Source organism: Diceros bicornis, unplaced genomic scaffold, assembly GCF_020826845.1.
Source record: "Diceros bicornis minor isolate mBicDic1 unplaced genomic scaffold, mDicBic1.mat.cur scaffold_784_ctg1, whole genome shotgun sequence".
NCBI lineage: Eukaryota > Metazoa > Chordata > Mammalia > Perissodactyla > Rhinocerotidae > Diceros > Diceros bicornis.
The window spans coordinates 16,867-41,749 of record NW_026691661.1 but is presented as its reverse complement, the minus strand read 5'-3'; the positions used below and the strand labels follow the sequence as shown (position 1 = coordinate 41,749).

General features: G+C 45.9%; 1 protein-coding gene across 1 annotated transcript; it reads right to left on the bottom strand.

The window, feature by feature from the left end:
- Nucleotides 1-3,267: 3,267 nt before the first annotated feature.
- Nucleotides 3,268-4,672, bottom strand: LOC131403684 (ral-GDS-related protein-like). Its single transcript, XM_058538064.1, has 3 exons — nt 4,515-4,672; nt 3,520-3,749; nt 3,268-3,298 (listed from the first exon to the last, which is right to left on the bottom strand). Exons 1-3 carry the CDS (start codon nt 4,521-4,523, stop codon nt 3,268-3,270), a joined length of 270 nt encoding a protein of 89 aa, XP_058394047.1. The 5' UTR covers nt 4,524-4,672.
- Between the last annotated feature and the right edge of the window lie 20,211 nt (nt 4,673-24,883).

The following is a 24,883-nucleotide window of genomic DNA, read 5'->3' as shown; positions in this document are numbered from 1 at the left end:
TGAAGCCAGAGACCTTGTAGCCCACCCATTTCTGATGTCAGACGGGAAGACTGAGGCCTCAGGCAAGAAGGGACAGCTGGACCACAGATGTGCTTCCTGACTTGCAGGGGCTGATGGCACTCCCCCAGGGGCAGAGCCTGAGGTGGAGGCTGAGTGCAGCTCAGACACAGCCTCATGCAGCTCTGCAGGCAGGCAGCTCTGAGCTTCCCCAGGCTGGGGAGCCTTGTGGGGGGCTTACGTGGAGCCTCTGTTCCCGCATCGCTAAGATGAGCCTGACTCCCCAGCTCCCAGGGGTGGCCGTGGGGTTCTCATGAGAGGAGGTTTGCCAGGTACTGAGAGCTCAGGGGCCAGTGCAGGGCTTTCTCATCCCAAACCTCAGGTTCCTTCTCCCTCGCCCAACTCCAGGTTCAGTCACTTCCAGATCATCCTCCATCCCAATGTTCAGCAGCTTCGGTGATAGAGGAACATGCCCAGGAAGGGGACGACACCCTGTGAAATCAGGGTGGGAGGGGTGATCAGTCCCACCTCTCAGGTGCCCTCATGGACCCTCCCCCAAATCACTTCACCCCATCCTCCTGCCCACCACAGACTCCCACAGAGAGCAGCCTAGGACCCTCAGCAGCCTCCCCACAGTTGCCCCCTCCAGGACCACCCAACGTCCCCCGTCAACTACCAGAGGTGGCTTTTGGCAAATCCCAGGTTGTGAGGTCCCTGCCACTCCCCCCCCAAATCCATCCTCAGCCCAGCCATCCCAGGCCTCCTCCTGGTCACTTCCAGGGCAGGCATTTCAGGCTCTGGGGCTCCAGGAGCTGGGCTGGAGCAGGAGGGACCCCTCTCTTGGGCAGGCCTCCAGCTGTGAGGGAAGAGGCCCCTCCTCTGACACCTGGACCCTCCCCCTCAGGCCCCCTCACCTGCTGCTGCCTCTCCTGGGCTCCCTGGGGGTCCATCTCCAGGGTGGCCCTCACAGACGTCACCTCCTGCAGGGTCAAGGACAGGCTCCGGTGGCCATGCTCCCTTCCCCGTGTCTCACAGGCCCCTGATCTTGGACCCTGGACATCTGGTGTCTATGGCTGCTCCCATTCTAGAGCGCTCTGATTCTAATCAATGCCAGCTCCAACACTCCCTCCTCTGTGCCCCCAGGCCTACCCAGTCCCCTAAGCCTCTGTCCTCATCAGGAAAGTGTGAGGAGGACTCCCCATGCCTCTCAGGGTCCCCTGAGGACTCAGTGTCATCTGACTGTCACCAGTACTCTCCCCTCCCCACTCGAGGAGGAGGAGCACAAAGCTCCTGCACATTCCTCTCCCCCTTGTACCTCATCACCCCTGTGAGGCCTGTACCACAGATCATCTCCCTCCATTTCCCAGATGAGGAGACCGAGGCCCACAGAGAGGCGGTGACTTGCTCAGGTGCCCACAGAGGGGAGACCGCTCCCCCTCCCAGCCAGAGGCCCTGTCCCCCGGCCTTCACTCCTCCTCCAGACACACCTCTGAACAAGGTCCTGTCCTCTGGACTCTCGGGGTGTGTCTAGGCCCTTAGTCAGGCTGAGGCATGGATGGGGAGGCAAAAGGTGTCTCAGGGGGCATATCCAAGTGGCTTCTGCCTGTTCCAGCTCTCTGGGATTTTCTGACTCCAGGCTGGACCTGAGGCCATGCCAAACGCCTCAGCTCCCTAGGATCCCGTCAGGATTGACCCTGCACAGAACTGCTCCTTCATTCCCTCAGGAAGGGGACCCCCTTCTGCCACATCTGAGTGACAATGTAGGGGGTGACCAGGGCATTGTGTAATGGTGACATTTGCATCCTTTTTTACTTGGAAACTTCTAATGTCCTGCCAGGAAGGTTCATTCAGAATCTGTATGGTCACCGATAATTCTCATTGCTATCTGGGGCGTATTCTTGTCAACAAGGCACCGGGGTAGACTCTCACTGGGTTGTCAGCAATGACCACTATCGGGATAGAGTGTAGAGTCCCAGAGAGTACACAATTTTGTCCCAGATCCACCATACGTTCCAAGGCTGAGCAACCTGTGTGTCCACCTGGTCTGTGTGACCACACAGTGCCCGTCCCTGGGGCAGGCAGGGTGCTCTTCCCTGCGAGGTGCAGTGAAGACCGAAGGAGCAACAGGGGCCTGGCTTCCTGAGGACAGACCGGGTTGCTTTAGGAAGAAAGAAACCCCACCCACTCCATCCACCCGCCAGCCTGGAGGAAGATGAGGGCCAGCTGATGGGCCCACATGGAAGCCAGAGACCTGCTCATTCTGCCAGCTCCTCACCTCCTGGAACAGTCCAACGAACACCACTCTACGCCATGACAAAGGCCTCTTACTCCAAACAGTCCCCACCTGCCCCTGCAGCTCACATCCCCCGCTTCCTGTCAAGCTTGACAAGACACACCGTTATTTCTCAGGGAACCTTAAGTGCAAAACTTACCAAAGAACACACTTCCTGATCCCTCTTCCCCCTTCACCTTCCCTCCTTCCAGATCTCGAGCCTCCACTCACCTCCATGAGCAGTTTCCTCCTCTCCCGCTGGTCCATTCTGCACAAGGTTTTAAATTTTTTGCAGTTCCTCCTGAGGAGGGAAAAAAGGAATGAAACACTGTGGGGTGGTTTAAAGGTAAATCCCTTTTGTTTGAAAACGCAGAATTATCCAGACAGCCTGGATGAGCGTTTTCAGTGTGCCTTCTGAGCCCAGAGGTCTCTGGGACTGGGGAGGAGGCTCTCCTGTTGTCACCTGGGGCCTTCATTCTCTTATCTACTGAACAAATCTGTTTTCAAGAATCTTGATTTCAGGTGGACAGAGAGTTCTGTTGCTGCAAAGCAAACGCTTGAAAATCTTCACTTTGGTTCAAGTCAGGGTCTGGCACTTCGGGAAACTGATTCCTGAAGCAGAACCACTGGCCTAAGTTTCCAGAAAGACTTCATGCCTCCCAACCAGGTCAGACCCTGTTCCCAGGGTTCATTGTCTCCCAGGAGGTCCCAGCATACTGAAGGGCAATGGCAGCCCTGTGGGGGGTGTCTGGTCCACCCAGGTGGTGCTCTCATGGAGAGAGGCCAACCCACCTGGACACCCATCTTCATGTCTTTTTTAAACGCTGAATGGAGGGGCTCTGCGTTGCCCAGAGGATGGCATGGAGTGAAGACAGGTTCCTCAGGCCTTGGCACTTCTGGGGAAGGGAAGAGAATGTGTTGTGTGGGGGAGCTGGAGCCCTGCTTCCTCTGGCTTCTGTCCTCTCATGGACGTCTCCTGTCCTGGATGAGACAGAGGCTCAGGAAACCCGGGAAGAACACAGCTGAACCCTGATGAGGAACACTCTCAGGGAGGAGGATTTTAGCTCAAGCCAAGGAAGGAGCCCAGGATGGGGTGAGTTTCCTACCACTGGGACCAGGAGTCAGGGCATCGAGGCCCTGGCAGGAGAGGCCTAAGGATTGTGCGAAGGCTCAGACCACAGACATCAATCCTGAGAACTGAGTAAGGAGAAGGAACTGTTCCCACGACTCCAGAGAGGGGTTCCCAGGGCCTCCAACATCTTACCTTGGCCAACTGGATCCAGAGCTCCACCACCCTGGCCCTGTCCTGGGCCGTCATGCTCGGGTCCCCGAGGCAGGTGGTGATGACACATTTGACCACTCTGCTAAAGTGGGTCATGGTGGCATGGATAGTGGGTGCAAGGTGCTCATTGGCCCTGTTGTCCCACTGGGACCAGTTGGAGTCCAGGAAGTCATGGGGCATCACTTTCTTGAAGAGCTCCTGGGGAGGACAGGGAGTGTCACGCAGCCCTGCCACAGCCCAGCTCAACGTCCGCAGCCCCCAGTCCCAGGCCGGGTCAGTGATGAGAGCTGGAGCTCAGGAAGCTGATATTGCGGCCTGAGGCTTGTGTGAGTCCCTGAGTGTTGCCTGTGTCCCCTGAAGGTACCCAGCACAGGATGACCCAGGACCCGATACTGTGGCCCACGGAAGTGGTATTTGCTCACCGCCCAGTCTCACTTCATCCAAGCACCAGAACTCGGCTCCTGCTTGACCATCTCTAGGGGCATCTTCCAACCATTCTGATCATCCTGGGGTCTGACTGCTCTTTCAGATGCCATTCCCCCAAGGGAGCAACAACCACGAGCTTTGTTTGTCTGCCATGTAGTCATGTACACATGAGGAACCTAATAAGTGCTGAGCCTGTTGAGGCGTCCTGGGCAAATGAGTGAACTACCCAAGGACCAGACAGCACTTCAGTGTGCTCCCCTCCCTCACCAAAGCACAGACTCTGCCCAACTTCCTCTCTGCTCCACCTCATCCATCTGTACAGCCACTCTGCATGGCAGCTGCTCTCAGTGTCCATCTCTACTGTCCACATGAGGACAACAAAGGCTTGGGAGTTAAGAAGGCTGTTCAGGTTACATGAGGGTAAGCAGGGAAGCTGGACCGAGATCATGGGATTCTGGATCATGTAATGGCAGGCGTGGGGCAGCTCATGGCACAGGGAAGGCCGGCCCCACCTGCCCTGAGAGCCCTACTGCTCACCACATCCATCAGTGTCAACTGCTCTGCCACCAGCCAGGGAGGGAACTCCAAGAAGTCAGGCTTCTCCTCCCTCAGAAGGTTCTTGGTGGTCACGTCCCAGGGGCAGGTGGGTTCTGGGGCTGGATCTGGCTCTGCTGTTATCTCTCCAGTTGGAGGGAGGATTCTCCCTGGAGCCAATGGTCCATCTGACTCCTGCTCAGGAGCTGGCACTGGGGCTGGAACTGATGTTGGTGGTGGCTCTGGCCCTGGAGGGACTGGTGGAGGTGACACTGGCTCTAGCTTTCGCACAGGTGGTGGAACTACAGCTGGAGCTGGATCTAGCCGTGGAGCTGGCCCTTGCTCTGGCTCTGGAGCTGGGGGGAGCTTTTGAGATGGTACTGCAGCAGGAGAAAGAAACAGTGTCAGTCAAGTAGCTGACTTCCCCTGTGCCTGTCAAAGACAGGAAAGACTCCACTGCCTTGAAGGGAACAAAGCCTCTGAACACTCAGCAAATTTTCTTCCCAGACTGCAGTCACGTCACCTTCCAGCTCTACCTCAATGGACCGTGGATGCTCCAGCTGGACCTGGACAAGGTAGGCGTGGCCCTGCAGCCCCGAGCCAGGCAAGCTGACATGCAGAGAGGCCAGCTTCGCCCTGAAGCAGGGATGGTGCAGGGGCTCCCAGAAATCCTGCCCTGGGTCCATGCAGGTTCATACCAGAGAAGAAATGGCACTGGGGGAAGCAAGTGGGCAACAGAGTCAGAGGTCTGGCCTTTCCCTCCACACTTCTCCCCCAAGGCACCTGGCTTGGGACTGGGTCCCTATGCCTGCCCCTTCCCATCCAAGGGAGAGCCCCACGGCAGCAGTGGTCCCTGTGACACTATCCTGGCAGTGGCATGTCTGTTTATACAGCAGATTGAACACAGATTCTGTCATGACTCTCTTCTCGCTGACACTCTTCTCCCAAAGGGCTGGGACACAGCCCAGCCCAGCCCTCCATGCACTTGTACAACTGGACTGAGCACTGAGGCAGATTTGTGAGCAGGTTGCTCACACATCTCCTATCTTGGGCCTGGAGGTTGATTTCAGAAAAGGTGGATGTGGGGAGGCAGATTTTGATGGGTCTGTGGTGGGAATGGGTCTCTTGGGGACAACTCAGCCAAGCCACTCCTCTGATTCCCAGGGGTCCTGACACCCATCCAAGCTCTTTAAGTCCTGTCCTCTTGGATTGGAAGCCACCAGACCTCGGCCTTCCTATGGAAATCAAAAGATGCGTGAGATGTGGGTCCTTACAGGCCCACCCCAGCCACAGCCCCCATCTCTCCCTCCACACCTTGTTCTGTAGAGACAGGAAGCCCTTCTTCGGGACCCAAAGACAACTCATGTTTTCAGATGGTCCTGCGCTCTGCCCTCCTGGCTGGAATAAGGAAAGATGCCTTTAGATGTAAAGGAGGCAATCAGGACACCACTTGGGATGTACGATGGAGGACAGGACCTGCGAATGATGTTCAATGTGACTGTCTGACTCTCAGACGACAATTGAGGCCCAGCGATTGTATCTCCTTTATTCACTGAGTTGTACTAAGTGTCTCCAAAAGTCCTGCATGTAGTAGGTGCTTAATCTACATGGTTGCATGAGTGAAGTCCAACCAGAACCATCCCAGACACCTGAGTGGGACTGGGGCCCCTCTGCTGCCACAGAGATCCCTGATTGGCTACCACAAGGAAAACGACCAGGACCAGCTGGACAGAATCTCCATCTCCTTGACAGGGTGGTTTCCATGTGCTTTTCCAAACTCAGAAAGGACACATCCCAGAAAAGGATGAGGCAGACTACTTTTCGTGACAAAGAGAGAAATAATAACCATGAACAACCACAGCATGTCTACAGCCCTCTACGCAGATCCAGGCACCAGGTAAGCACCTGCCATTGCTGATCCCATTAGTCCCTACAAGATCACCATGAAATTTATCCCCCCACAAACACATTTCAGAAGAGCAAACTGAGACTCTGAAATATGCGGGGATTTGCACAAGGTACACAGCTGGCAGAGAGCAGAGTCACCATTGTGCTGAGGAGGGAGTGGCTATTCACCTAGTAAACAGCTGGTCCAGGACCCCGTGGGATGTGTCTGAAGCCGATTAGTTGACCATGAAGGTGGTGAAGCTGGAGATGTTCCTACTCAGGAAAGCTGGTGCCACGAACTCTGTCAGCTTCTCCATCATGCTGCCTGGTGGGCACGCATCCTGCAGGTCTCATTTAAATTCACAGTGTATTCATGCTCACATTGGGGGAGAGAAGGAGGGACATACAGTCAGTGACACCATGGTGAACCACCAGGAGGACTGAGGTGGCTTTCTACCCTCCTGTGTAGCTTGTGATGAGGAGTGGAGGTCCAGATTCCTTTGGGAGTGGTACTGTGGGGCACTCTAGTGAGAAAATTCTGGGGCAGTGGTTCCCAGCGGAATCTCGGATTTGAGTCTGGATTCTAGTACTGCCTTGATCATCTCAAGGTCCTGGGTGAGAAGATCCCTCTGCACCAACGCTCACCTCAGAGCAGCCCTGGTCATTGATGAACTGGTGCACCTTTGTCCACTCCAGGGAGATGGCAAACTGGAAAGCATCCACGAGCTCCTCGACCATCTCCTGGGTGCTGCTCTGCAGTGACAGTGCACTGCAGTCAGGCCAGGGGGATCAGGGGCCTCCCTGGACTTTGCCACAGTGGGAAACCCCAACACAGATCAGGCACAGAGCGGCATCTACACAGACTCCACCAGGGAAGGAATGCAAGGCACCCTGAGGTCCTAGCATTCACATGCGGATAGAGGAGCTTGGTCACCAGCACTCACCTTCCTCTCCTGCGGCCAAGATCTTGAGTACGAACATGACACACTGCCCGACTCCCACCATCTAGCTTCCTGCTCCTGCCCAGCCTGGATCCTCCTCATCCCCAACTTCCCTAACTCCACCTCCCCCCCACAAACACACAATGAGGGTCAAAGGGTGTGGGGCTGTCCTTTTGGGATCACAGATCTGGCCTGACCTAGAGTGGCCTGCCCTGGCCTAAACTGTTACCTGATGGTTCCTCCTGCCAAAAGGCCACACACATTTGAGGTGAGGGCTGAGTCAACATCTAAAGTGACTTAATATGCTCTCATTCTGGGCTTTCCGGGGGCCAAAGACTCGGAAAATCACGGGACAACACAAGAACATCCTGCTGTGTCGAGTGTCTCCACTCAAATGAACTGGACAGGAGGCTGTGATTACAATGTGGGTGCCTGGTAACCAGAGTTCTAAGTTCTGTTGGGTGCTGTCACCAAGGAAGTGAGGTCACTTCTTCAAGGTTCTATTACTTGACCCCTTCCTTCAATGAGACCCACCCAAATCCCCCGCTAGGCTGTTGGCTGTTCTCCCTCCTTGCCCATGTCATCTCCATCACTGTACACAAATAGCCATCACCACCCACCCCACAGCTCCTTGGGAGTGGATCCAGACCCCAGCTTTGAGGAGACAGAGCTGAGGTCAGACCTCTTTTTTCCTACAAGTTCTGTGTCCTGGAAAATCTGCTGTGCCTCTCAAAATCTCCCTAGTCTCCCAAGCTGTACAAAGAGGATTGCACTAAAAAGAGCTTCCTAGGGACCTCATCAGGTGTATATGCGATAATACATACAACACCTGTGGGCTGGTGTCACATGTGTCTAATGCACACACTTAGAGATGGAGGAAGTACAAGGAGTAGGACATCACATAGAATACCAGTCAGAACTTTTCTGGGTCCCAGTTGTGTGATCTTTGGTAAGTCACTGCCGCTCTGAGCCTCATTTTCAGGTCTGCATCCTGAAGGGGTTGAAATTAGAGGAAATTCAGACATTGTGATCCACTGGCATTAAGCTTTCCACGGTCCCCTGTTTTACTCAGAATCAGTCCCAAGAGCCTCATGTTGGCCTATGTGGTGGGAGCCTCCACAGTGTACCCAATGCTCACTGCCTCCTGGAGTGCACATCCTTGTGTCACTACTAAGTGGTCAGTATCTGGCTTCTGAACAACAGAACACAGCCAAGGTGATGGGATGTCACTTCCAAGTTTTAATTACAAAACGTCTGTCACTTCCCACTTACGGACTTACTTGGGTTGCCTAGTTACCTCCCTCCTTCTGTTTCTATCTCTCTCTCTCTCTCTCTCTCTCTCTCTCTCGCTCTTACTATCGCTCTCTATCAAATCACCAGAACTGGGAATGCAAGTGCTGATGTTGCCAGTTGCACTACATAGAGGTTCCATAGGAGAGAACTGAGGGAGTGTCCAGCCAACAGACAGACAGGAGCTCAGACTCTCGGTCCAAATGGATCCTGACAAAACCCATGTGAGTGATCTTGGGTGTAAATCCTCCCCCATTGGAGCCTTGTGGAGACCACAGCCCCTGCTTCACAGAGACTTTGAGGCAGAGGCACCCAGCTAAGCCATGCCTGATGCTTGGCTAACAGAAATTGTGAGATGTTAAATATTTGTACTTTATAGGTGGCAGGTTTTGGAGTAATGTTGTCACAGAGGAACAGAAAGTAACAGTCTACCATGTCCCAGGATCCAGCCTGATCACCCTCCTCTCTCCACTCCTCTCTCTTCTCAGGCTCCCTCCAGCCACACTGGTCACATTTCTGACCTTTCCTGGTAAAACTCGCTTCTTCCTGTGAGTCTCTGCACCAGAGGGCCTTCCCCTTGAAAGGCTAACTCTTCCCAGACATACGCAGGGGTGCTTACACTTGTCATTCTGTCACAGCAAAGGTCTGAAATGCCTCAGGGCAGCCTTTCAGAACCTCCTAGCACAGTCTCTACCATAACAAATCTCACATATAGAAGAGCATTACATGATTTCCTCCTCCTTCCTCCCATTGAGATAAAATGAGTGCTTGAGGAAGGGCTGTCTGCTTTCGCTGAAACAGGGGCAACTCCTTCTGCTTATACCAGGCACAGGACTGTCTCTTCCAAGCCGAATTTTTCCCACCACGAGTCCATTTTTTAAGGAAACCGTCATTCCTTCTCTTTCATGAGTCTGGTTTCCCCAAGAACACAGTGAACCATCCCCTCTCCCTGTGCTGCATCACCATAAACCCACAGCCAGAAGATAAGCACCAGGTTAAAACACCACCAGATCCTGAATTCAGTCACTGCTGAGACCCTCTCATCAATGTTGTCATTCAATGGTGACTCCTGAGGACACCTTTCCCCTGAGACCCACTGCCAGCCTGTCCTCAGCTTCTTATAGCAACACTGAGATTTCCTCAGAGTCCTCCCAACTTGGGCAAGAAACATTCTGAAATGTTCTCTGTATTAATTTTCAGGGACTGGAGACATTGGTAGATGTAATTTGAGTGTGTATGTGCAGTAGTTTCTATGCAGGTATTCTATTTTTCAGACACAGATAAAATAGTGTGGCTACTCAATGCATCAAGAAAATGGATAACTGATCAAATTTTTTCATGATGTGAAGTCTTTAGAGAGTAAATGTCATGGTTAAGAGCACAGACTATAGAGCTAACTCCTCACGTCCAAATTCCAGCTCAATCCCTTATTAGATATTTGTATTGACTGAGTTCTTTACCTGATTGGTGCCTCAGTTTCTTCATATCTTAGTTGGCAATAATGATCAGCATAAATATTTTGTAGGTTTATGGAGAGTATTAAAGGAGTAAATGTTTGAAAAATGCTTGGAACACCTAGTGTATTACCAGTGCTGTACCTATATATTAGAAATAAAATTTAGAAATACTTCTGACACTGCCTGTGAGACCCAGAGGGTGAGCCTGTTGTCCGGATGTACGCAGAAAACACTCCATGACCTACGATGAATAAATGAATGAACAACATTGGTGAATGCATTACCAATGTCACCTAGGTCAAACTACAGGCATTCCCAAGCCGAAACACAGGCAGACATTCCTGCTCTGTCTTGCATCACATTCCCTGGAGGAATCACTGGGTATTCTTGGACCCTGGTAACCATGCCCACTAAAAGTTCTTTTCTGTCAGCAAACCCCAGTCGTTGTACAATTGCTGCAGCTCACAGGGTTTGCACTCTGATCTTTGTCTTCACTAGAGGGAGAAGTGCCATCCCCAGAGCTGGGCACACACAGATCCTGAGCCTTGGAGAAAATGATTCCCTGGCCCTGGGGCAGGTAGAAGAACTCAGGGACAGAGTGGGATTTGGGGAAAATCCTCCAGGTGTTGTCAGAAGGGATGGAGGCAGGGATGTGTCAGCAAGGACTGGTCTGGTTGGTGGGCCTTGGTGGTTAAATAGTAGGGAGGCTGGGAATATTCCTAGGTTCTAGCATAATACAATCAATATGACGGTCATGAAATCAGAATCAGCCTAATTAAGGCCAAATTAACACAATGTCAGGTGTTCTTTAACTCTCTAATCCAGTAGTGACTTTTAATAAGGGTATTCGTGTTCTATCATCTCCTTTTCATTGATTGGCTAGAGTAATTTTTCTTTACATAGCCTGTCTACTTTTACATAGTAAAGAAAAATAAAAAGGAAAAAAGTGAGTTTTAAAACAAACCTCCTTGGAAAAGTCTCCCTAACATATTGAATTAATAACAGAAGCCACGACAGGAAATTCACCACATATCTTGAGCTTTAGTCTCTGGTTTTAGATCTTCCTAACTGGTAAATTACCTTGACTTCTGCCTTCTTTCTTGAGATTAGTCCACTTAGGACTAAGTAGGAGTGCAACCTCATGCCATGTGAGAAGAGGTGGGACTCTAGGAAGAGGTTTTTTTCATTCTGTCAGTGTGTGTGTGTGTCTGTGTGTGTGTATGACAGTTTTTGCTGCATCTTGCAGTGTGGGTCAGTGTAGACTCATTTTCTAGGGAAAAAAATTTCCCTAACCACTGTCTCTGGACTTTATTTTCACTGATGGCTTCAACGGCACTGTCCAATAGTAACATTAAGCACTCTATATTATAGAATTTAATTTTTTGTTAATAGCCACATTTTAAAAAATGAAAGCCAACAGGCGAAACTAATTTTAATAGTATATTTTAACCCATTATAATCAAGATATCATCGATGTTGGTGCACTCTACACAAAACTTCATAAAGAAAGAGTTTCCATTTTTTTCCTGGGTTTAATAAATCCCGTGTGTACTTCCCACTTACAGCACAATCTCCATTTGTAAATTGAATTTTTTCAGACATATTGTCTGTACTGAGATTTAATGTTCACAGTTGTCAAATAACAGTCACTAGGAGTGGGGTGGATGATAATTTCACTACTGACTTAAGCTCTAATGGAGCTATGAACACCAACTGGTCAATGGGCTAATCAAATGAATAGTCATATAGTACAGAAGAATGGTATGATTTGGGATTTAGAAAAAGACTGGGGACAGTGTGTCCTGACAGGGAGCACCAGGGATTTTGTTGTTGAGACTGACAAGGACAAAATGAGAATAAAGTCATACTCATAAGTGTCTAACAACATGGGGGAGAAGAAATGACATGCAGTAGTCCTGAGTTTTGACCTCGAGCTTTCTGTTCTTGACCCAAATCTCGTTGATGATGTCCCAGGACACAGGTCAGATTAATCCCTACAGGGAGAGAGGGAGGGTAGAAGTACAAGGCATCTGACATAATTGTCCTGGGAAGGCAGGCTTCGTTTCTCACTCTGATCCACATTCCCAATTTATTTTTATAGGGTAAGAGGAAAAGAAGTATGATGGTCAAATCATCACAGAGGAAGTGACATGATTGTGGAAACCAATCAAACCCAAATCCTGGTTTGAGCATCTCCATCCCTTTGAGGATGTCCAGTTACATATTCAAGAGGCCAGTTACTAGAATCTCATCCTATCCTGGCAATGAGGTCAGATGTCATCAAAGGGAGGAAACCTTGGAGCAGCCCCAACAACTCTGCTGGCAGAAGAGACTGCAAGGTCTCCAGGCCTACAGAGTGCAGGACAACTGTTAAGTCCTTTGGACCTTGCCAAAGCCCTGCTGAATCTTGCACTTAGTTGCACAGGCGCATCCCTGTCAGGTGTGCTCACAGGTGGTCTGAACTCCAGTCCCATGCCCACCCCTGCCTGGTCTTCAGATTCAGCAGAGACGATCCCAGGAGCTGCTCTGTACATCCCACAACTCCTTTGCAAACAACTTCTGGTGACTGAGGCGGGTATCAGGAAACAGGAAGAGAAAGTGAAGACAGCAAGAGAGAGACTGGCAGTAGCACTCATGCAGACAGACTTGCTAGCAAGGCAGGGAGAGCGAGGGGCCAAGAACGACGTCTCGACAAACACGATGAAGAAAAGACAAAATGGTCCAGATGACATGGAGCTCACACTACATTAATGCCTCTGCAGGGGTCCTGATGTCTTCTTGCTTTGATCTTTTGAAACTTTAATATATACCAATAGTTTTCTTTTCTTTGATTCCTTTGCATGACAGAGAAGATACAGACAGTGATCCTTCTGAGGAGAGAGATTTGGTTTCAGGTGAGGAGAGAAAGGAGATCTTTCTTTCTCATTTTGTTCTCTCATTTTCCTTTCCTGAGTGTTATGCATTTGTATTTTAAGATCAACAGAGAGTTATCACAGTCAGGGGATTCTTTCGAGTTTTGCCCTCACAGTCACAGAGAAGACCTACATAGTCCAAATGAATTGTCCTTTTTGTGTAATAGTCCAATAGATTCCAACATAATATTTCACTAAAGAGCTGTTATATCTGTCTTCTCAAAAAAGACACCTACTTCTGGGTCTCTATTTTTCTGGTATTTGTTGCATGTTGAATCACAGCCGCACATAATGAAATACTGTATTTTCCCTTTTTTTAGATTTATATGTGTTGGAAATTTGATTCATGAAAATTGATATGCCATTGCGGTATCATGCTGTCAGGAGAACGACTGTTTTCAGCATCACAAGTCTCACAATAAGCCAGTGTGTTGGGATTTGTCTATTTGCCTGATCGAGTATGTTGCACTCTTCGAATCCTCTTTATCATAACTTACTTTTGTCCCACAGATTTATCAGTTTCTGAGAGCAATGTGTTCAACAATAATAGAGTATCTTAGTATTTATATCTTCCCTAAAAAATGAGTTATTTTTAGCTAAATCTTCTCTCCTCTATTCTTCCATGTGGTAATCATCTGGATTTGGGTTCGAATGTGTTTTTCATGTCTTGTTTTAAAACTAATACTGAATTAGACAGACTGTTTTTTCCTTTCCTCGTGACTCCTGTCATGTTCTCCTGGGTTCACATTTCTTCTTCCTGATGTACATTCTTTACCGCTTCTTTCACTGTGGGCCTGTGGGAGGTCAACTTTGAGTCTGTTTGTGGGTCAGATAACGTCTTTCTTTCTTTGACGCATAGTTTGAATAGCTGTTTATTTAAGCTTTGTAGTAATTATTTTCCTTCTTTGTCAAGTTATTTAATATATCTGAGCCTCCATACCTTTAGCTTAAAATGGGAATAAAACTCTAAAAATAGTGACTGTAACTGAGATAATACACGCAGAGCTTGCCAGTCATGTTGCTTAGCAGAAATTAGTCAATAATGATAACTATTATTAATCATTATAATGATATTATTATAATAATGTAATATATAATAATATATTAATGTATAATAATAATTAAACATTAATTTATAATAATAATGTATAGTGTATAACATATAATGTATGCAATGATTAATAATATTATTAATCATTAAAATCTTGAAGTGTGCATTCTCAGAGAATCACTGCTTAAGATTGAGAATGTGAAGCTCACACACAAAAAGTATGAGAGAGTGGCATGACTGTGAATTTAATTCTCAGCCCTTCGGTTTCTTCAGCTGTGGTCGTCTGCACAGTGTGTACAGATAATGTAATCTTTTCCCACAGTCCCACGGCAGAACAGCGCAGCCTGACTCATGCCTGGGATGCTCTAGACTGCTTGCTGGGGAGCCTCTGCTGTGAGGATCATTGGACTCTGTACAGAGAAAGATGAAAAAAGATTCTTTCTTTTCCCTCAGTTTTCTCCCCCCGAGTTTTATTCCCTTTTACATCCAGAGAAGATACTCTCTTCCCAGAACCTTGGTGTTACTCTGGGATGCAGGCTTCCCAGACACTTAGTCATTTCAGCTCCCAAGGCCCAAGGTGACTGCAGAGTCATGTCTCACCCACTCCTCCCAACTTAGCCTGTTTCCCATCATGGAGGACCCATGAGTGGGGAGAGGAGCCATCGAGGGAGATTGATCTGGAAGTCCTGGTGAATCTGAGCTTCAGAGAATGAAGCAGAAAAGGGGAACCTGAGACTGCCAGGCCTTCAGTGGGGGAGGAAAATGGAGGAACTGAGAGGGGTGTGATGGCTGCACAGAGTCAAGGGGAGGGCTGTTTCAAAGTTTCCTAAGAAAGGAAAACTTGCACTGAAGTGGGGATTCGATTTTACACGATGGCAATATCTGTGCTGGTTTCACCAATTCTGGTGTCCCTGAGGGATGAACTGGTGTGACACCATAGGACAGAATTTGTAGTCATTTTCAGGACTTAAGGAAGGTGAAATCTTTCAGCATAGTCCCCTGTAAGCCAGTTAGGGGCCAAGTCTAGAAAGGCTCGGAGCCTGTGTCCGTCCAATGTAGGTTCGTTGTGTTCCAGCCAAGTTCCTCTGGACACCAGCTGTGAAAACGAGACATCAGACCTAGTTAAAGCTACTCATCGCAGCTTCCGTAGGTAGCCATGAGGCAGGTAATACCCCAGGCATTGTCACTGGACCACACAGTTGCCCTCCTTCTTCCGCTGACAGTGACTTGTGAGGTGAGGAGAGCGCATCAGTATGGTTCAGTGAGCTGCAAAGTATGGGAGACTCCAGGCGAAGGAGATGCCAAAGCCACAGAGACCCGATGCTTCCTATGTCTCCCTCTTTGTTTTCCACTTAATTTTCACCCTCAGTCCACTTTTCCTCCCCTTTTCCCTCTTTTGGCTCTCTCTCCCTCTCTTTCCCCTACATGTTCCAGCATAATTGAGGTATTAACGATATACAGTAAACTGCATACATTTAAATTGAACAATTTGATACATTTTGATTATAACTTATTGAACCATCACCACAATCAGGAAAAGGAACACCCATCCATCCCAAATTTCCTCATGCTCATTTTAATTCCTCCTTCCCTGCCGTTTGCAAACACATTCTCATTCCCAGGCAACCAGTGATCCGGTATATGTCCTTATAGATTTTCCAAGAATTTTTATAAATGGGATCATATACTATGTACTCATTTTTTACTGGCTTCTTTCACTCGGCATAATTATTCTGAGATTTATGCTTGTCATTGCATGTACTATGAATTCATTCCTATCCCCAAGACTTCCCTGGCAGCACTGTACACATGCCTGAGTGCTTCCCAGGTTGGCATGAGAGCCAATAGTAACTATAAACACTTCAACTTAGTCACAAATGCACAACTCAAAAATAAATTACTTGTGACAACAATAACTCAGAAGGAGAAGAGGAAAGGGATGGAACCCGCTTAGACTAATGGAGATAAGAGGCTATCAGAAGATGAACTATCTCATCTATGAGATCTTCATACAAACCTCACAGTAACCAGCAAACAAAAAATCATAGCAGAGCCATAAATCATATAAAAAAAGAAAACCTCCACAGAAAACCCCCAAAATGAAATGGTAGTCAGAAACACAAAGGAAGAGAAAAAATGGAAATATAGATCAGGTGGGACTAAGTCCTCATGTATCAGTAATCACTCTAAATGTAAATCGATTGAATTCTCCAATCAACAGACACAGAGTGGTGGGGTGGATTAGAAAACAAGACCCAACAATATGCTGCCTCCAGGAAACACATCTCAGCTCTAAAAACAAACAGGCTCAGAATGAAGGGATGGGAGACAATACTGCAAGCAAATGACAAATAAAAGAAAGTAGGTGTTGCCATAATTATATCAGACAAAGCAGACTTCAACATAAAAAAGACTATGAGAGACAAAGAGGGGCAGTATATAATGATAAAGGGGACTTTCCACTAAGAGGACATAACACTTATAAAGATGTATGCACCTAACACAGCAGCATAAAAGAATATAAATCAACTATTAATAGACCTAAAGGGAGAAATTAACAGCAACACAATAATAGCAGGGGACCTGAACACCCCACTTACATCCATGGATAGATCATGCAGAGAAAGGAAACAATAGTGGAATTAAATAAAAAATATGATCAGATGATCTTAATGGATATATAGAGAGCATATCCTCCCAAAACAGCAGAATACACATTCTTCTTAAGCGCACATGGAACATTCTCAACGATAGACCATATGTTGTGAAACAAGGCAAGCCTGAATAAATTTAAGATTGAAATCATATCAAGCTTCTATTCTGACCACAATGCTATGACACTAGAAATCTACTACAAGAAAAAAGATGGGGAAGTCACAAATATGTGGAGACTGAAGAACACATGACTGAAGAACCATTGGATCAATGAACAAATGAAAGAAGAAATCAAAAAATACCTGAAGACAAATGAAAATGAAAAGACAACAAAACAACTCTTATGGGATGCAGCAAAAGCTGTTCTAAGAAGGAAATTCATAGCAATACAAGCGCACCTCAACAAACAAGAAAAATACCAAATAAGTAACCTTAAACTACACCTAATAGAACCAGAAAATGAAGAACAAATGAAGCCCAAATTCAGCAGAATGACGGAAATAATAAAAATTAGAGCAGAAATAAATGAAATAGAAACTAAAAATAACTGTAGAAAGGATCAATGAAACAAAGAGCTGGTTCTTTGAGAAGATTGAAACAAAATTGACAGACCCTTAACCAGACTCACTAAGAAAGAAAGAGAGAAGGCTCAAAGACATAAAATTAGAAATGAAAGAAGAGAAATTACAACAGATACCACAGAAATCCAAAGGACAATAAGAGAATACACTGAACAACTTATATGCCACCAAATTGGATAACCTAAAAGAAACAGATAAATTCTTAGATTCACACAACCTCCCAAAACTGAATCAAGAAGAAATAGAATAAATGAACAGACCAATCACAAGTAAAGAGATGAAAATGGTGATAAAAAACTCCCAAAAAACAAAAGTCCAGGACCAGATGGCTTCTATGGAGAATTCTACCAAATATTCAAACAAGATTTAATACCTATGCTTCCCAAACTATTCGAAACAGTTGAAGAAGATGGAAGACTTCTTAATTCATTCTATGAGGCCAACATCACCCTGACAGCAAAAGCAGGCAAGGATAGCACAAAGAAGGACTATTATAGGCCAATATCACTGATGAACACAGATGCAAAAATCCTCAGCTAAATATCAGCAAATTGAACACAGCAATATATTAAAAGGATCATATAAGATGATCAAGTGGAATTTATACCAGGGATGCAGGGATGGTTCAACATCTGCAAATCAATGTGATACACCACATTAACAAAATGAGGAATAAAAATCACATGATCCTCTCCACAGATGTAGAGAAAGGGTTTGACAAGATCCAACATCCATTTATGATAAAAACTCTCAATAAAATGGGTATAGAAGGAAAGTACCTCAACACAACAAAGGTCATATATCACAAACCCACAGACAACATCATACTTAATGGTGAAAAACTTAAAGCCATTCCTCTGAGAACAGGAAGAAGACAAAGGTGCTCACTCTTGCCACTCCCATTCAACATAGTACTGGAGGTTGTGGCCAGAGCAATTAGGCTGGAAAAAGAAAAAAAAAAAGGAATCCAAATTGGAAAGGAAGAAAGGAAACTCTTGCTGTTTGCAGATGACATGATTGTAAATATAGAAAACCCTAAAGAATCCATCAGAAATCTATTAGAAATAATCAACAATTACAGCAAAGTTGCAGCATACAAAATCAACTTACCCCAATCAGTTGCATTTCTATACTCTAATAATGAACTAACAGAAAGAGAACTCAAGAATACAATCTCATTTACAATTGCAACAAAAAGAAAAAAGTTTCTAGGGATAAATTTAACCAAAGAGGTTAAAGACATATACAATGAAAACTATAAGACATTATTGAAAGAAATCAGTGATGATCTGGAGTAATGGGAAGATATTCCATGCACATGGATTGGAAGAATAAACACAGTTAAAATGTCCATATTACCTAAAGTAATCTACAGATCCAATGTAATCCCTATCAGAATTCCAATTACATTCTTCATAGAAATAGAACACAGAATCCTAAAAGATATATGGAATAACAAAAGGCCTCAAATAGCCAAAGAAATCCTGAGAGGAAAGAACAAAGCTGGAGGCATCACAATCCTAACTTGAAAATATATTACATAGCTATAGTAATGAAAATGGCATGGTATTGGCACAAAAGCAGACTCATAGATGAATGGAACAGAACTGAAAGCCCAGACAGAAAACCACACATCTGTAGTCAGTTAATCTCTCACAAAGGAGCCAAGGTCATACAATGGAGAAAGGAAAGTCTCTTCAGTAAATGCTGTTGGGAAAACAGGACAGACACATGCAAAAGAATGAAAGAAGATCATTATCTTCCACCATACACAAAAATTAACTCGAAATGGATAAAAAACTTGAATCTAACACTTGAAACCATAAAACTCCTAGAAGAAAATATACGCAGTACACTCTTTGACATCGGTCTTTGCTGCACCCTTCCCAATACCATGTCTACTTAGGCAAGGGAAAGCAAAGAAAAAATATACAAATGGGACTACATGAGACTAAAAGCCTTCTGCAAGGCAAAGGAAATGATGAACAAAACGAAAAGACAGGGCCGGCCCCGTGGCTAAATGGTTAAGTGCGCGCTCCTCTACTGGCAGCCCAGGTTCGGATCCCAGACGCACACAGACTCACCACTTGTCCGGCTATGCTGAGGCCACGTCCCACATACAGCAACCAGAAGGATTTGCAACTATGATCTACAATCAAAAAATGGGCTGAGGATATGAATAGACATTTTTCCAAAGAAGATATATGGAAGGCCATCAGACACATGAAAAGATGTATAACATCACTAATTATTAGGAATATTCAAATCAAAACTACCATGAGAGTTCACCTTAAACCTGTCAGAATGGCCATAATTTCCAAGGCAAAAAATAACAAATGTTGGAGAGGATAAGGAGAAAAGCGCACCCTCACACACTGCTGGTGGGAATGCAAACTGGTGCAGCCACCAGGGAAAACAGTGTGGAGATTTCTCAAAAAAATAAAAATAGAAATACCATAACTTCCAGCTATCTCTTTACTGGGTATTTATCCGAAGAAATTGAAATCAACAATTCAAAGAGATTTATGCACCCCTGCATTCACTACAGCATTAGTCACAATAGCCAAGACATGGAAGTAACCCAAGTGCCCTGCTACAGATGAATGGATAAAGAAGATGTGGTATGTATTATATACAATAGAATACTACTCAGCCAGAAAAAAAGACAAGATCATCCTGTTTGCAACAACTTGGATAGACCTTGAGGGTATGATGTTAAATGAAATAAGCCAGACAAAGACAAATATGCATGATTTCACTCATATGTAGAAGATAAACATACACAGGAATGAAGAGAACAGATTAGTGGTTTCCAGAGGGGAAGGGGGCTGGGTGTTGAGTGAAAGAGTTAAATGGGCACATATGCATGGTGATGGATAAATGTTAGACTACTGGTGCTGAGCACGATGCAGTCTATACAGAAATTCACAAATAATAATGAACACCCGAAATTACACAATGTTAAAACCCTTTATAATTTCAGTAAAATAATTAAAAAAGAAAAAATAATTCAGTCTATTTTATGGTTGAACAGTATTCTAAGGTGGGGATATACCACACTTTGCATATCCATTCACCCGTAGATGGACATTTGTGTTGTTTTCCGTTTTTGTCTGCTATAAATAGGTTGTTATCAACACGTGTGTACAAGTCTGTGTATAGACATATGGGCTTATTTCCCTTGGATGGATTCCTAGGAGAGGAATGTCTGGGTAGACGTATGGAATTATTAAAGACGCATCCAAGCTATTTTTCACCAGCACTCGATGAGAGTTTCAGTGACTTGACATCTTCAACAACTCTTGCTATAGTCAGTCTTTTTAATTATAGCCATTCTCAAGTGTGGTGGAATCTCATGATGACTGTCCCTTACATTTCCCCAATGACTCATGTTGTGAAGGAGAAGGCAAGCCACGCACAGACTGGGAGAAAACATCTGCAAAACATATCCCTAGAAAAGGATGTGTATTTATATTATATAAAGAGCTCTTACAACCCAATAGTAAGAAGACAAGCAACATGTCATGTCTTACCAGGAGACAGCAGGTCAGGCCTGTATAAGCACCAGGAGTCCCGCCAAGAAGATGAGGGTGAGGGCCCAGACAAGGAGGTCTGGGGAGACAAGTGGTGGGGTGAACCACCTCCTGTCATCGCCCCAGTGCTCCTGCTGACCCCACTGTGCCTCAACCCTCCTTGACAAGGGTTGGCCAACTTTCCTCATCATCCAAAAACCTGTTCACATGGTTCTCTTCGATGAGGCACAACATCAAGATACGCGCCTCCTACCCTGGGCTGTGGCTTCCTGCAGGCTTACCAGGCTTCACAATAAAGGTGTCATCTCTGTTGGGAGAATATTCTGGAAGTGAATGAAATGGAGAATGCATGTGAGTGTGATTCACTCTTTTTAATATAACTTTTTAGATACACAGAAAAATAAAGGGAACAGTCTCATAAACATCCATCATCTATATTTACCAATGTATATTCCATCCAATTAAAACAATATTTCATCAATGTATAAATTATTAACACTTGCCACACTTGAATCATCCCATGTATTCAATGAAATATTAAAGTAAAGTAGACATCATGATGTTTCACCCCATTTTAGTTCCATCTCTAAAAAGTGAGCACACTTTGCTACAAAATCCAAGGCCATTATCACAGAACAAAAGTGTAATAAATTAAACCAAATTCATACCTCTGGGCACAGATGAGTGAATTTGAATGGACTTTCTTACGACGGCCGTGGGGAGAATGGGTCATCACAGTTGGCAAGCCTATGGGATCTCTCTAAATTTGTAAATTTACACTGAAAAGTGTTCTTCCGTGCCTAGAAACACATCATCCCCTTCTCCTTTATCTATTTGCTTAATATTCATTTTCTAGGATTAACCTACAATGTAATTTCCTGCAGGAAGTCTTTTCTGATTTCCGCCTGCAAGTATGAGTTTTTTCACATCAAATAATTGATAAGTTTCAATTCTCTATTCTTGTTATTGCCAGCTACAACATAAAGTCCAGAAGGGGAGGACACACGGCACCCAGTGGGCATGGGGGGGAGGGATGCAGTTCCCCCTACGTGTACCTCTATCCAGACAACCACTTAGAGGTGTGCTGTCTCATATGCAGCAGCAACAAGTCTCTTTTTGAATTAAAATTAACTTTAGTTAAATAAAATAAAAATTTTAATACCTCAGTAACATTAAAAATCAGTAACAATAAAGACCAGTCACAATACCATCCTTCGAGCACTCAACAGCCATATGCAGCTATGCACTGGACAGCACAGATATAGAACATTCCACCACTGCAGAAAGTTCTAGAGCATTGGTGCTCATCTAGAGTGGGACTTGGCAAACTATAGCCTGTGGATCAGGAAAAACATCCACCCCCAAACCTGCAAGTCTGCTTCACACACAGCTAGAGGCCCTCACTGACCATCTGGCCCAGTGGCTTTCAGTGCAGAGATAAGGAAACAAATGTCCAGAGAGGGGCAGTGACTAGTTTGAGGTCACAGAGCTGTCTAGGAGAAGGTGAGGATCACCAATATTACACTGGTGTTCTTTTCTCTCTCTCAATGGTGGGGAAAGACTGGGGGACTGTGCCACCACCTGCCAGCCTGAGAAAGTTCAATTCTCTCTCAACCCCAGGCGTCCAGAGTTCCCAGAAAGGCCTCACTTCCTTTCACAATGACCAGGGAGACTTACCATCCCCAAGGACACTCTTCCTGTCCAGGGTCAAGTTCTGCAATTGGGTACCATTCTGGGTCAGCCACAGGAATTCCTCATAGATGGCAACTCTGTCCAGTCTCGGTGGCAAGGTACACAGGGAGTCCATTCCAGTGTGGTTACTGTGAAGGACAGACCTGGAAGGGCACAAAGGATGAACAAGGGTGTCTGGAATACTACCGTGATTCTAGATACCCTGCTTTTGGGTCCTGTCCAAGAGAACTTTCTGCAGTAATGTAAACATTTGTCTGCACTACCAAATACACTCATTATTAGCCCCATGTTGTTATCGAGCACTTAAAATGTTGCTAGTGTGTGTGAGTGAGGAACTGAATTTCTCATGTAATTTAATTTCAAGTACGTAATTTATAAATAAATAACCACGGGGAGAACATTTTTGAAACTTTGGAGTAGGGACTTTTGAAAATGCATAACAACAATGAGAACACTGGTAAAAATGGTCAAAATCAACTTTCCAGAGCCTAGAAATTTTTCAAAGGCTTGTAAGAATCTGAGGAGGATTTAGTGAAGATACACGGTGGAATCTTGATAAAGGTAGCAAATTTTGTGGCACTATAACTTTCACTATTCACATCCTGCTCTCACAATATCCTCCATAACTTTGAAAACCATCAGTCTTAGAACCATGGTGGCTGAGACAACCAGAAGCCAAGCAGCCATAATGGGTTTAGAGCTCTGAAAAGAACCATCCCCATCGAACTGTCATTAGCTGACCTGCCTGGCAGCTCCCCGAAAAAGCTCCATGTTCAGGGCTTGTCCTTACTTGACTCAGAGCTTGCCCAGAGTGGAAAGTCGGTCCCCAAGGCACTTGGTAAAAACAATCAGAGCTAATTGTTTTCTATTGTAGTGGCCTGAGGGAGTGATTCCAGCTGAGGCAGGTAAGAGGTGAGCCAAAAACTTAGAAGAAAAATTGGGGGAATGAGATGTCCACAGGGGGCTTTGAAAAGCTGCAGTGTATTTGTGGGCATCTAGAAGGCCACAAGTGCTCAGGGATGTGGCAGGCCGAGGACAGACTTGAGAACATCTTAATCTCTCACCTCTAGTTGAAGGGTTGGCTTAATATCTGAAAACTTGATTATGTAATACACCATATTAATAGAATAATGGCCATACCACGTATTTTCAACCATACACATGGAAAAGAATTTCACAAAATACAACGCCCTTCATGCCTAAAAATGAAAACACTCAACAAATTAGGAATAGAAAAAAACTTTCTCAACTTATAAATAGCATCGATGAAAAACCCAAGGCTAACACCATATTCAATGTGAAAGACTGAAAATTTCCCCCTAAGACCAGGGACAAGTCAATGATATCTTCCCTCATCTCACATGTTAATAACAGGTACTAGAGGTTCTAATGAGGGCAATTAGGCAAGAAAAAGGAATAAAAGAAACCCAGATTAGACGGGAAGAGGTAAAACTATTTGTTTTGCAGAGGAGAAGACATTGTATATACAAAAACCTAAAAAATACAACACCCCCATACACAATATGTGAATCATATCCCAATGGTGTATAAAAAATTTAAATTGCCCCATGTGGTTAGTGGCTTCACTATTGGAGAGCACAGTTAGATTGCTGATATTTGTTGAAAGTCTCCAGAAGAGGAGGAGGAGCAGGATGCTGGAGGTTGGTGGCCTCAAATGTTAATGCTTTTCTCAACCACCGAAAACCTATGAATGGAGATGGTAGGATTAGCTGACAGGGATGTGCAGGAGAATGAGCACCATGTAAGTGACTTCCAGATCAAGGATGTGTCACGGGAGCTCAGAGCCATCAGCCATCAGCTCAACCAATGCTTCCAATCTCCTCATTCTACATCAAGTCGGTGACCAGGCAGGAGTGGAATATGTCTCACAGCTGGCTGCCTCTGTAGAGCTTGGTGACCTAGAACAAATGGGAGGGAGAGTGGGTGAGATGGATGTCTCCTGTGGATGCAGGTGGCCACTGGGCCAGTGAAAGATCACAGATCTTGGGGCAAAGGAGACCTGACTTCAAATCCTGGCTCTGCCCCTAACTCATTGTGTGACCTTAGGCAAAATACTCCCCTTTCTGAGCTTCAGTTTATCCACATGAGAAATGGGGAAGGCAGCTAGGACATCACCTCTGGGAAGTGAGAGAACCCAGACACGCAGGGAAAGTGAAGGATTGAAACAATAATGTAACAGATGTAAGTCAGGCAGAGGAATGAGGGTGCTCTCAGGGCAAGGAGAGACGGGAGAGGGGAGACCCCACCTGGTCCTGGGTGTCTGTCTGCAGGGCGGTGTACTCCGAGGATGTGGGCTCCAGGTTGCTGAGGTTCCAGCTGATCCTCCAGAAATGTAGCTGGTGCTCTCTCTGT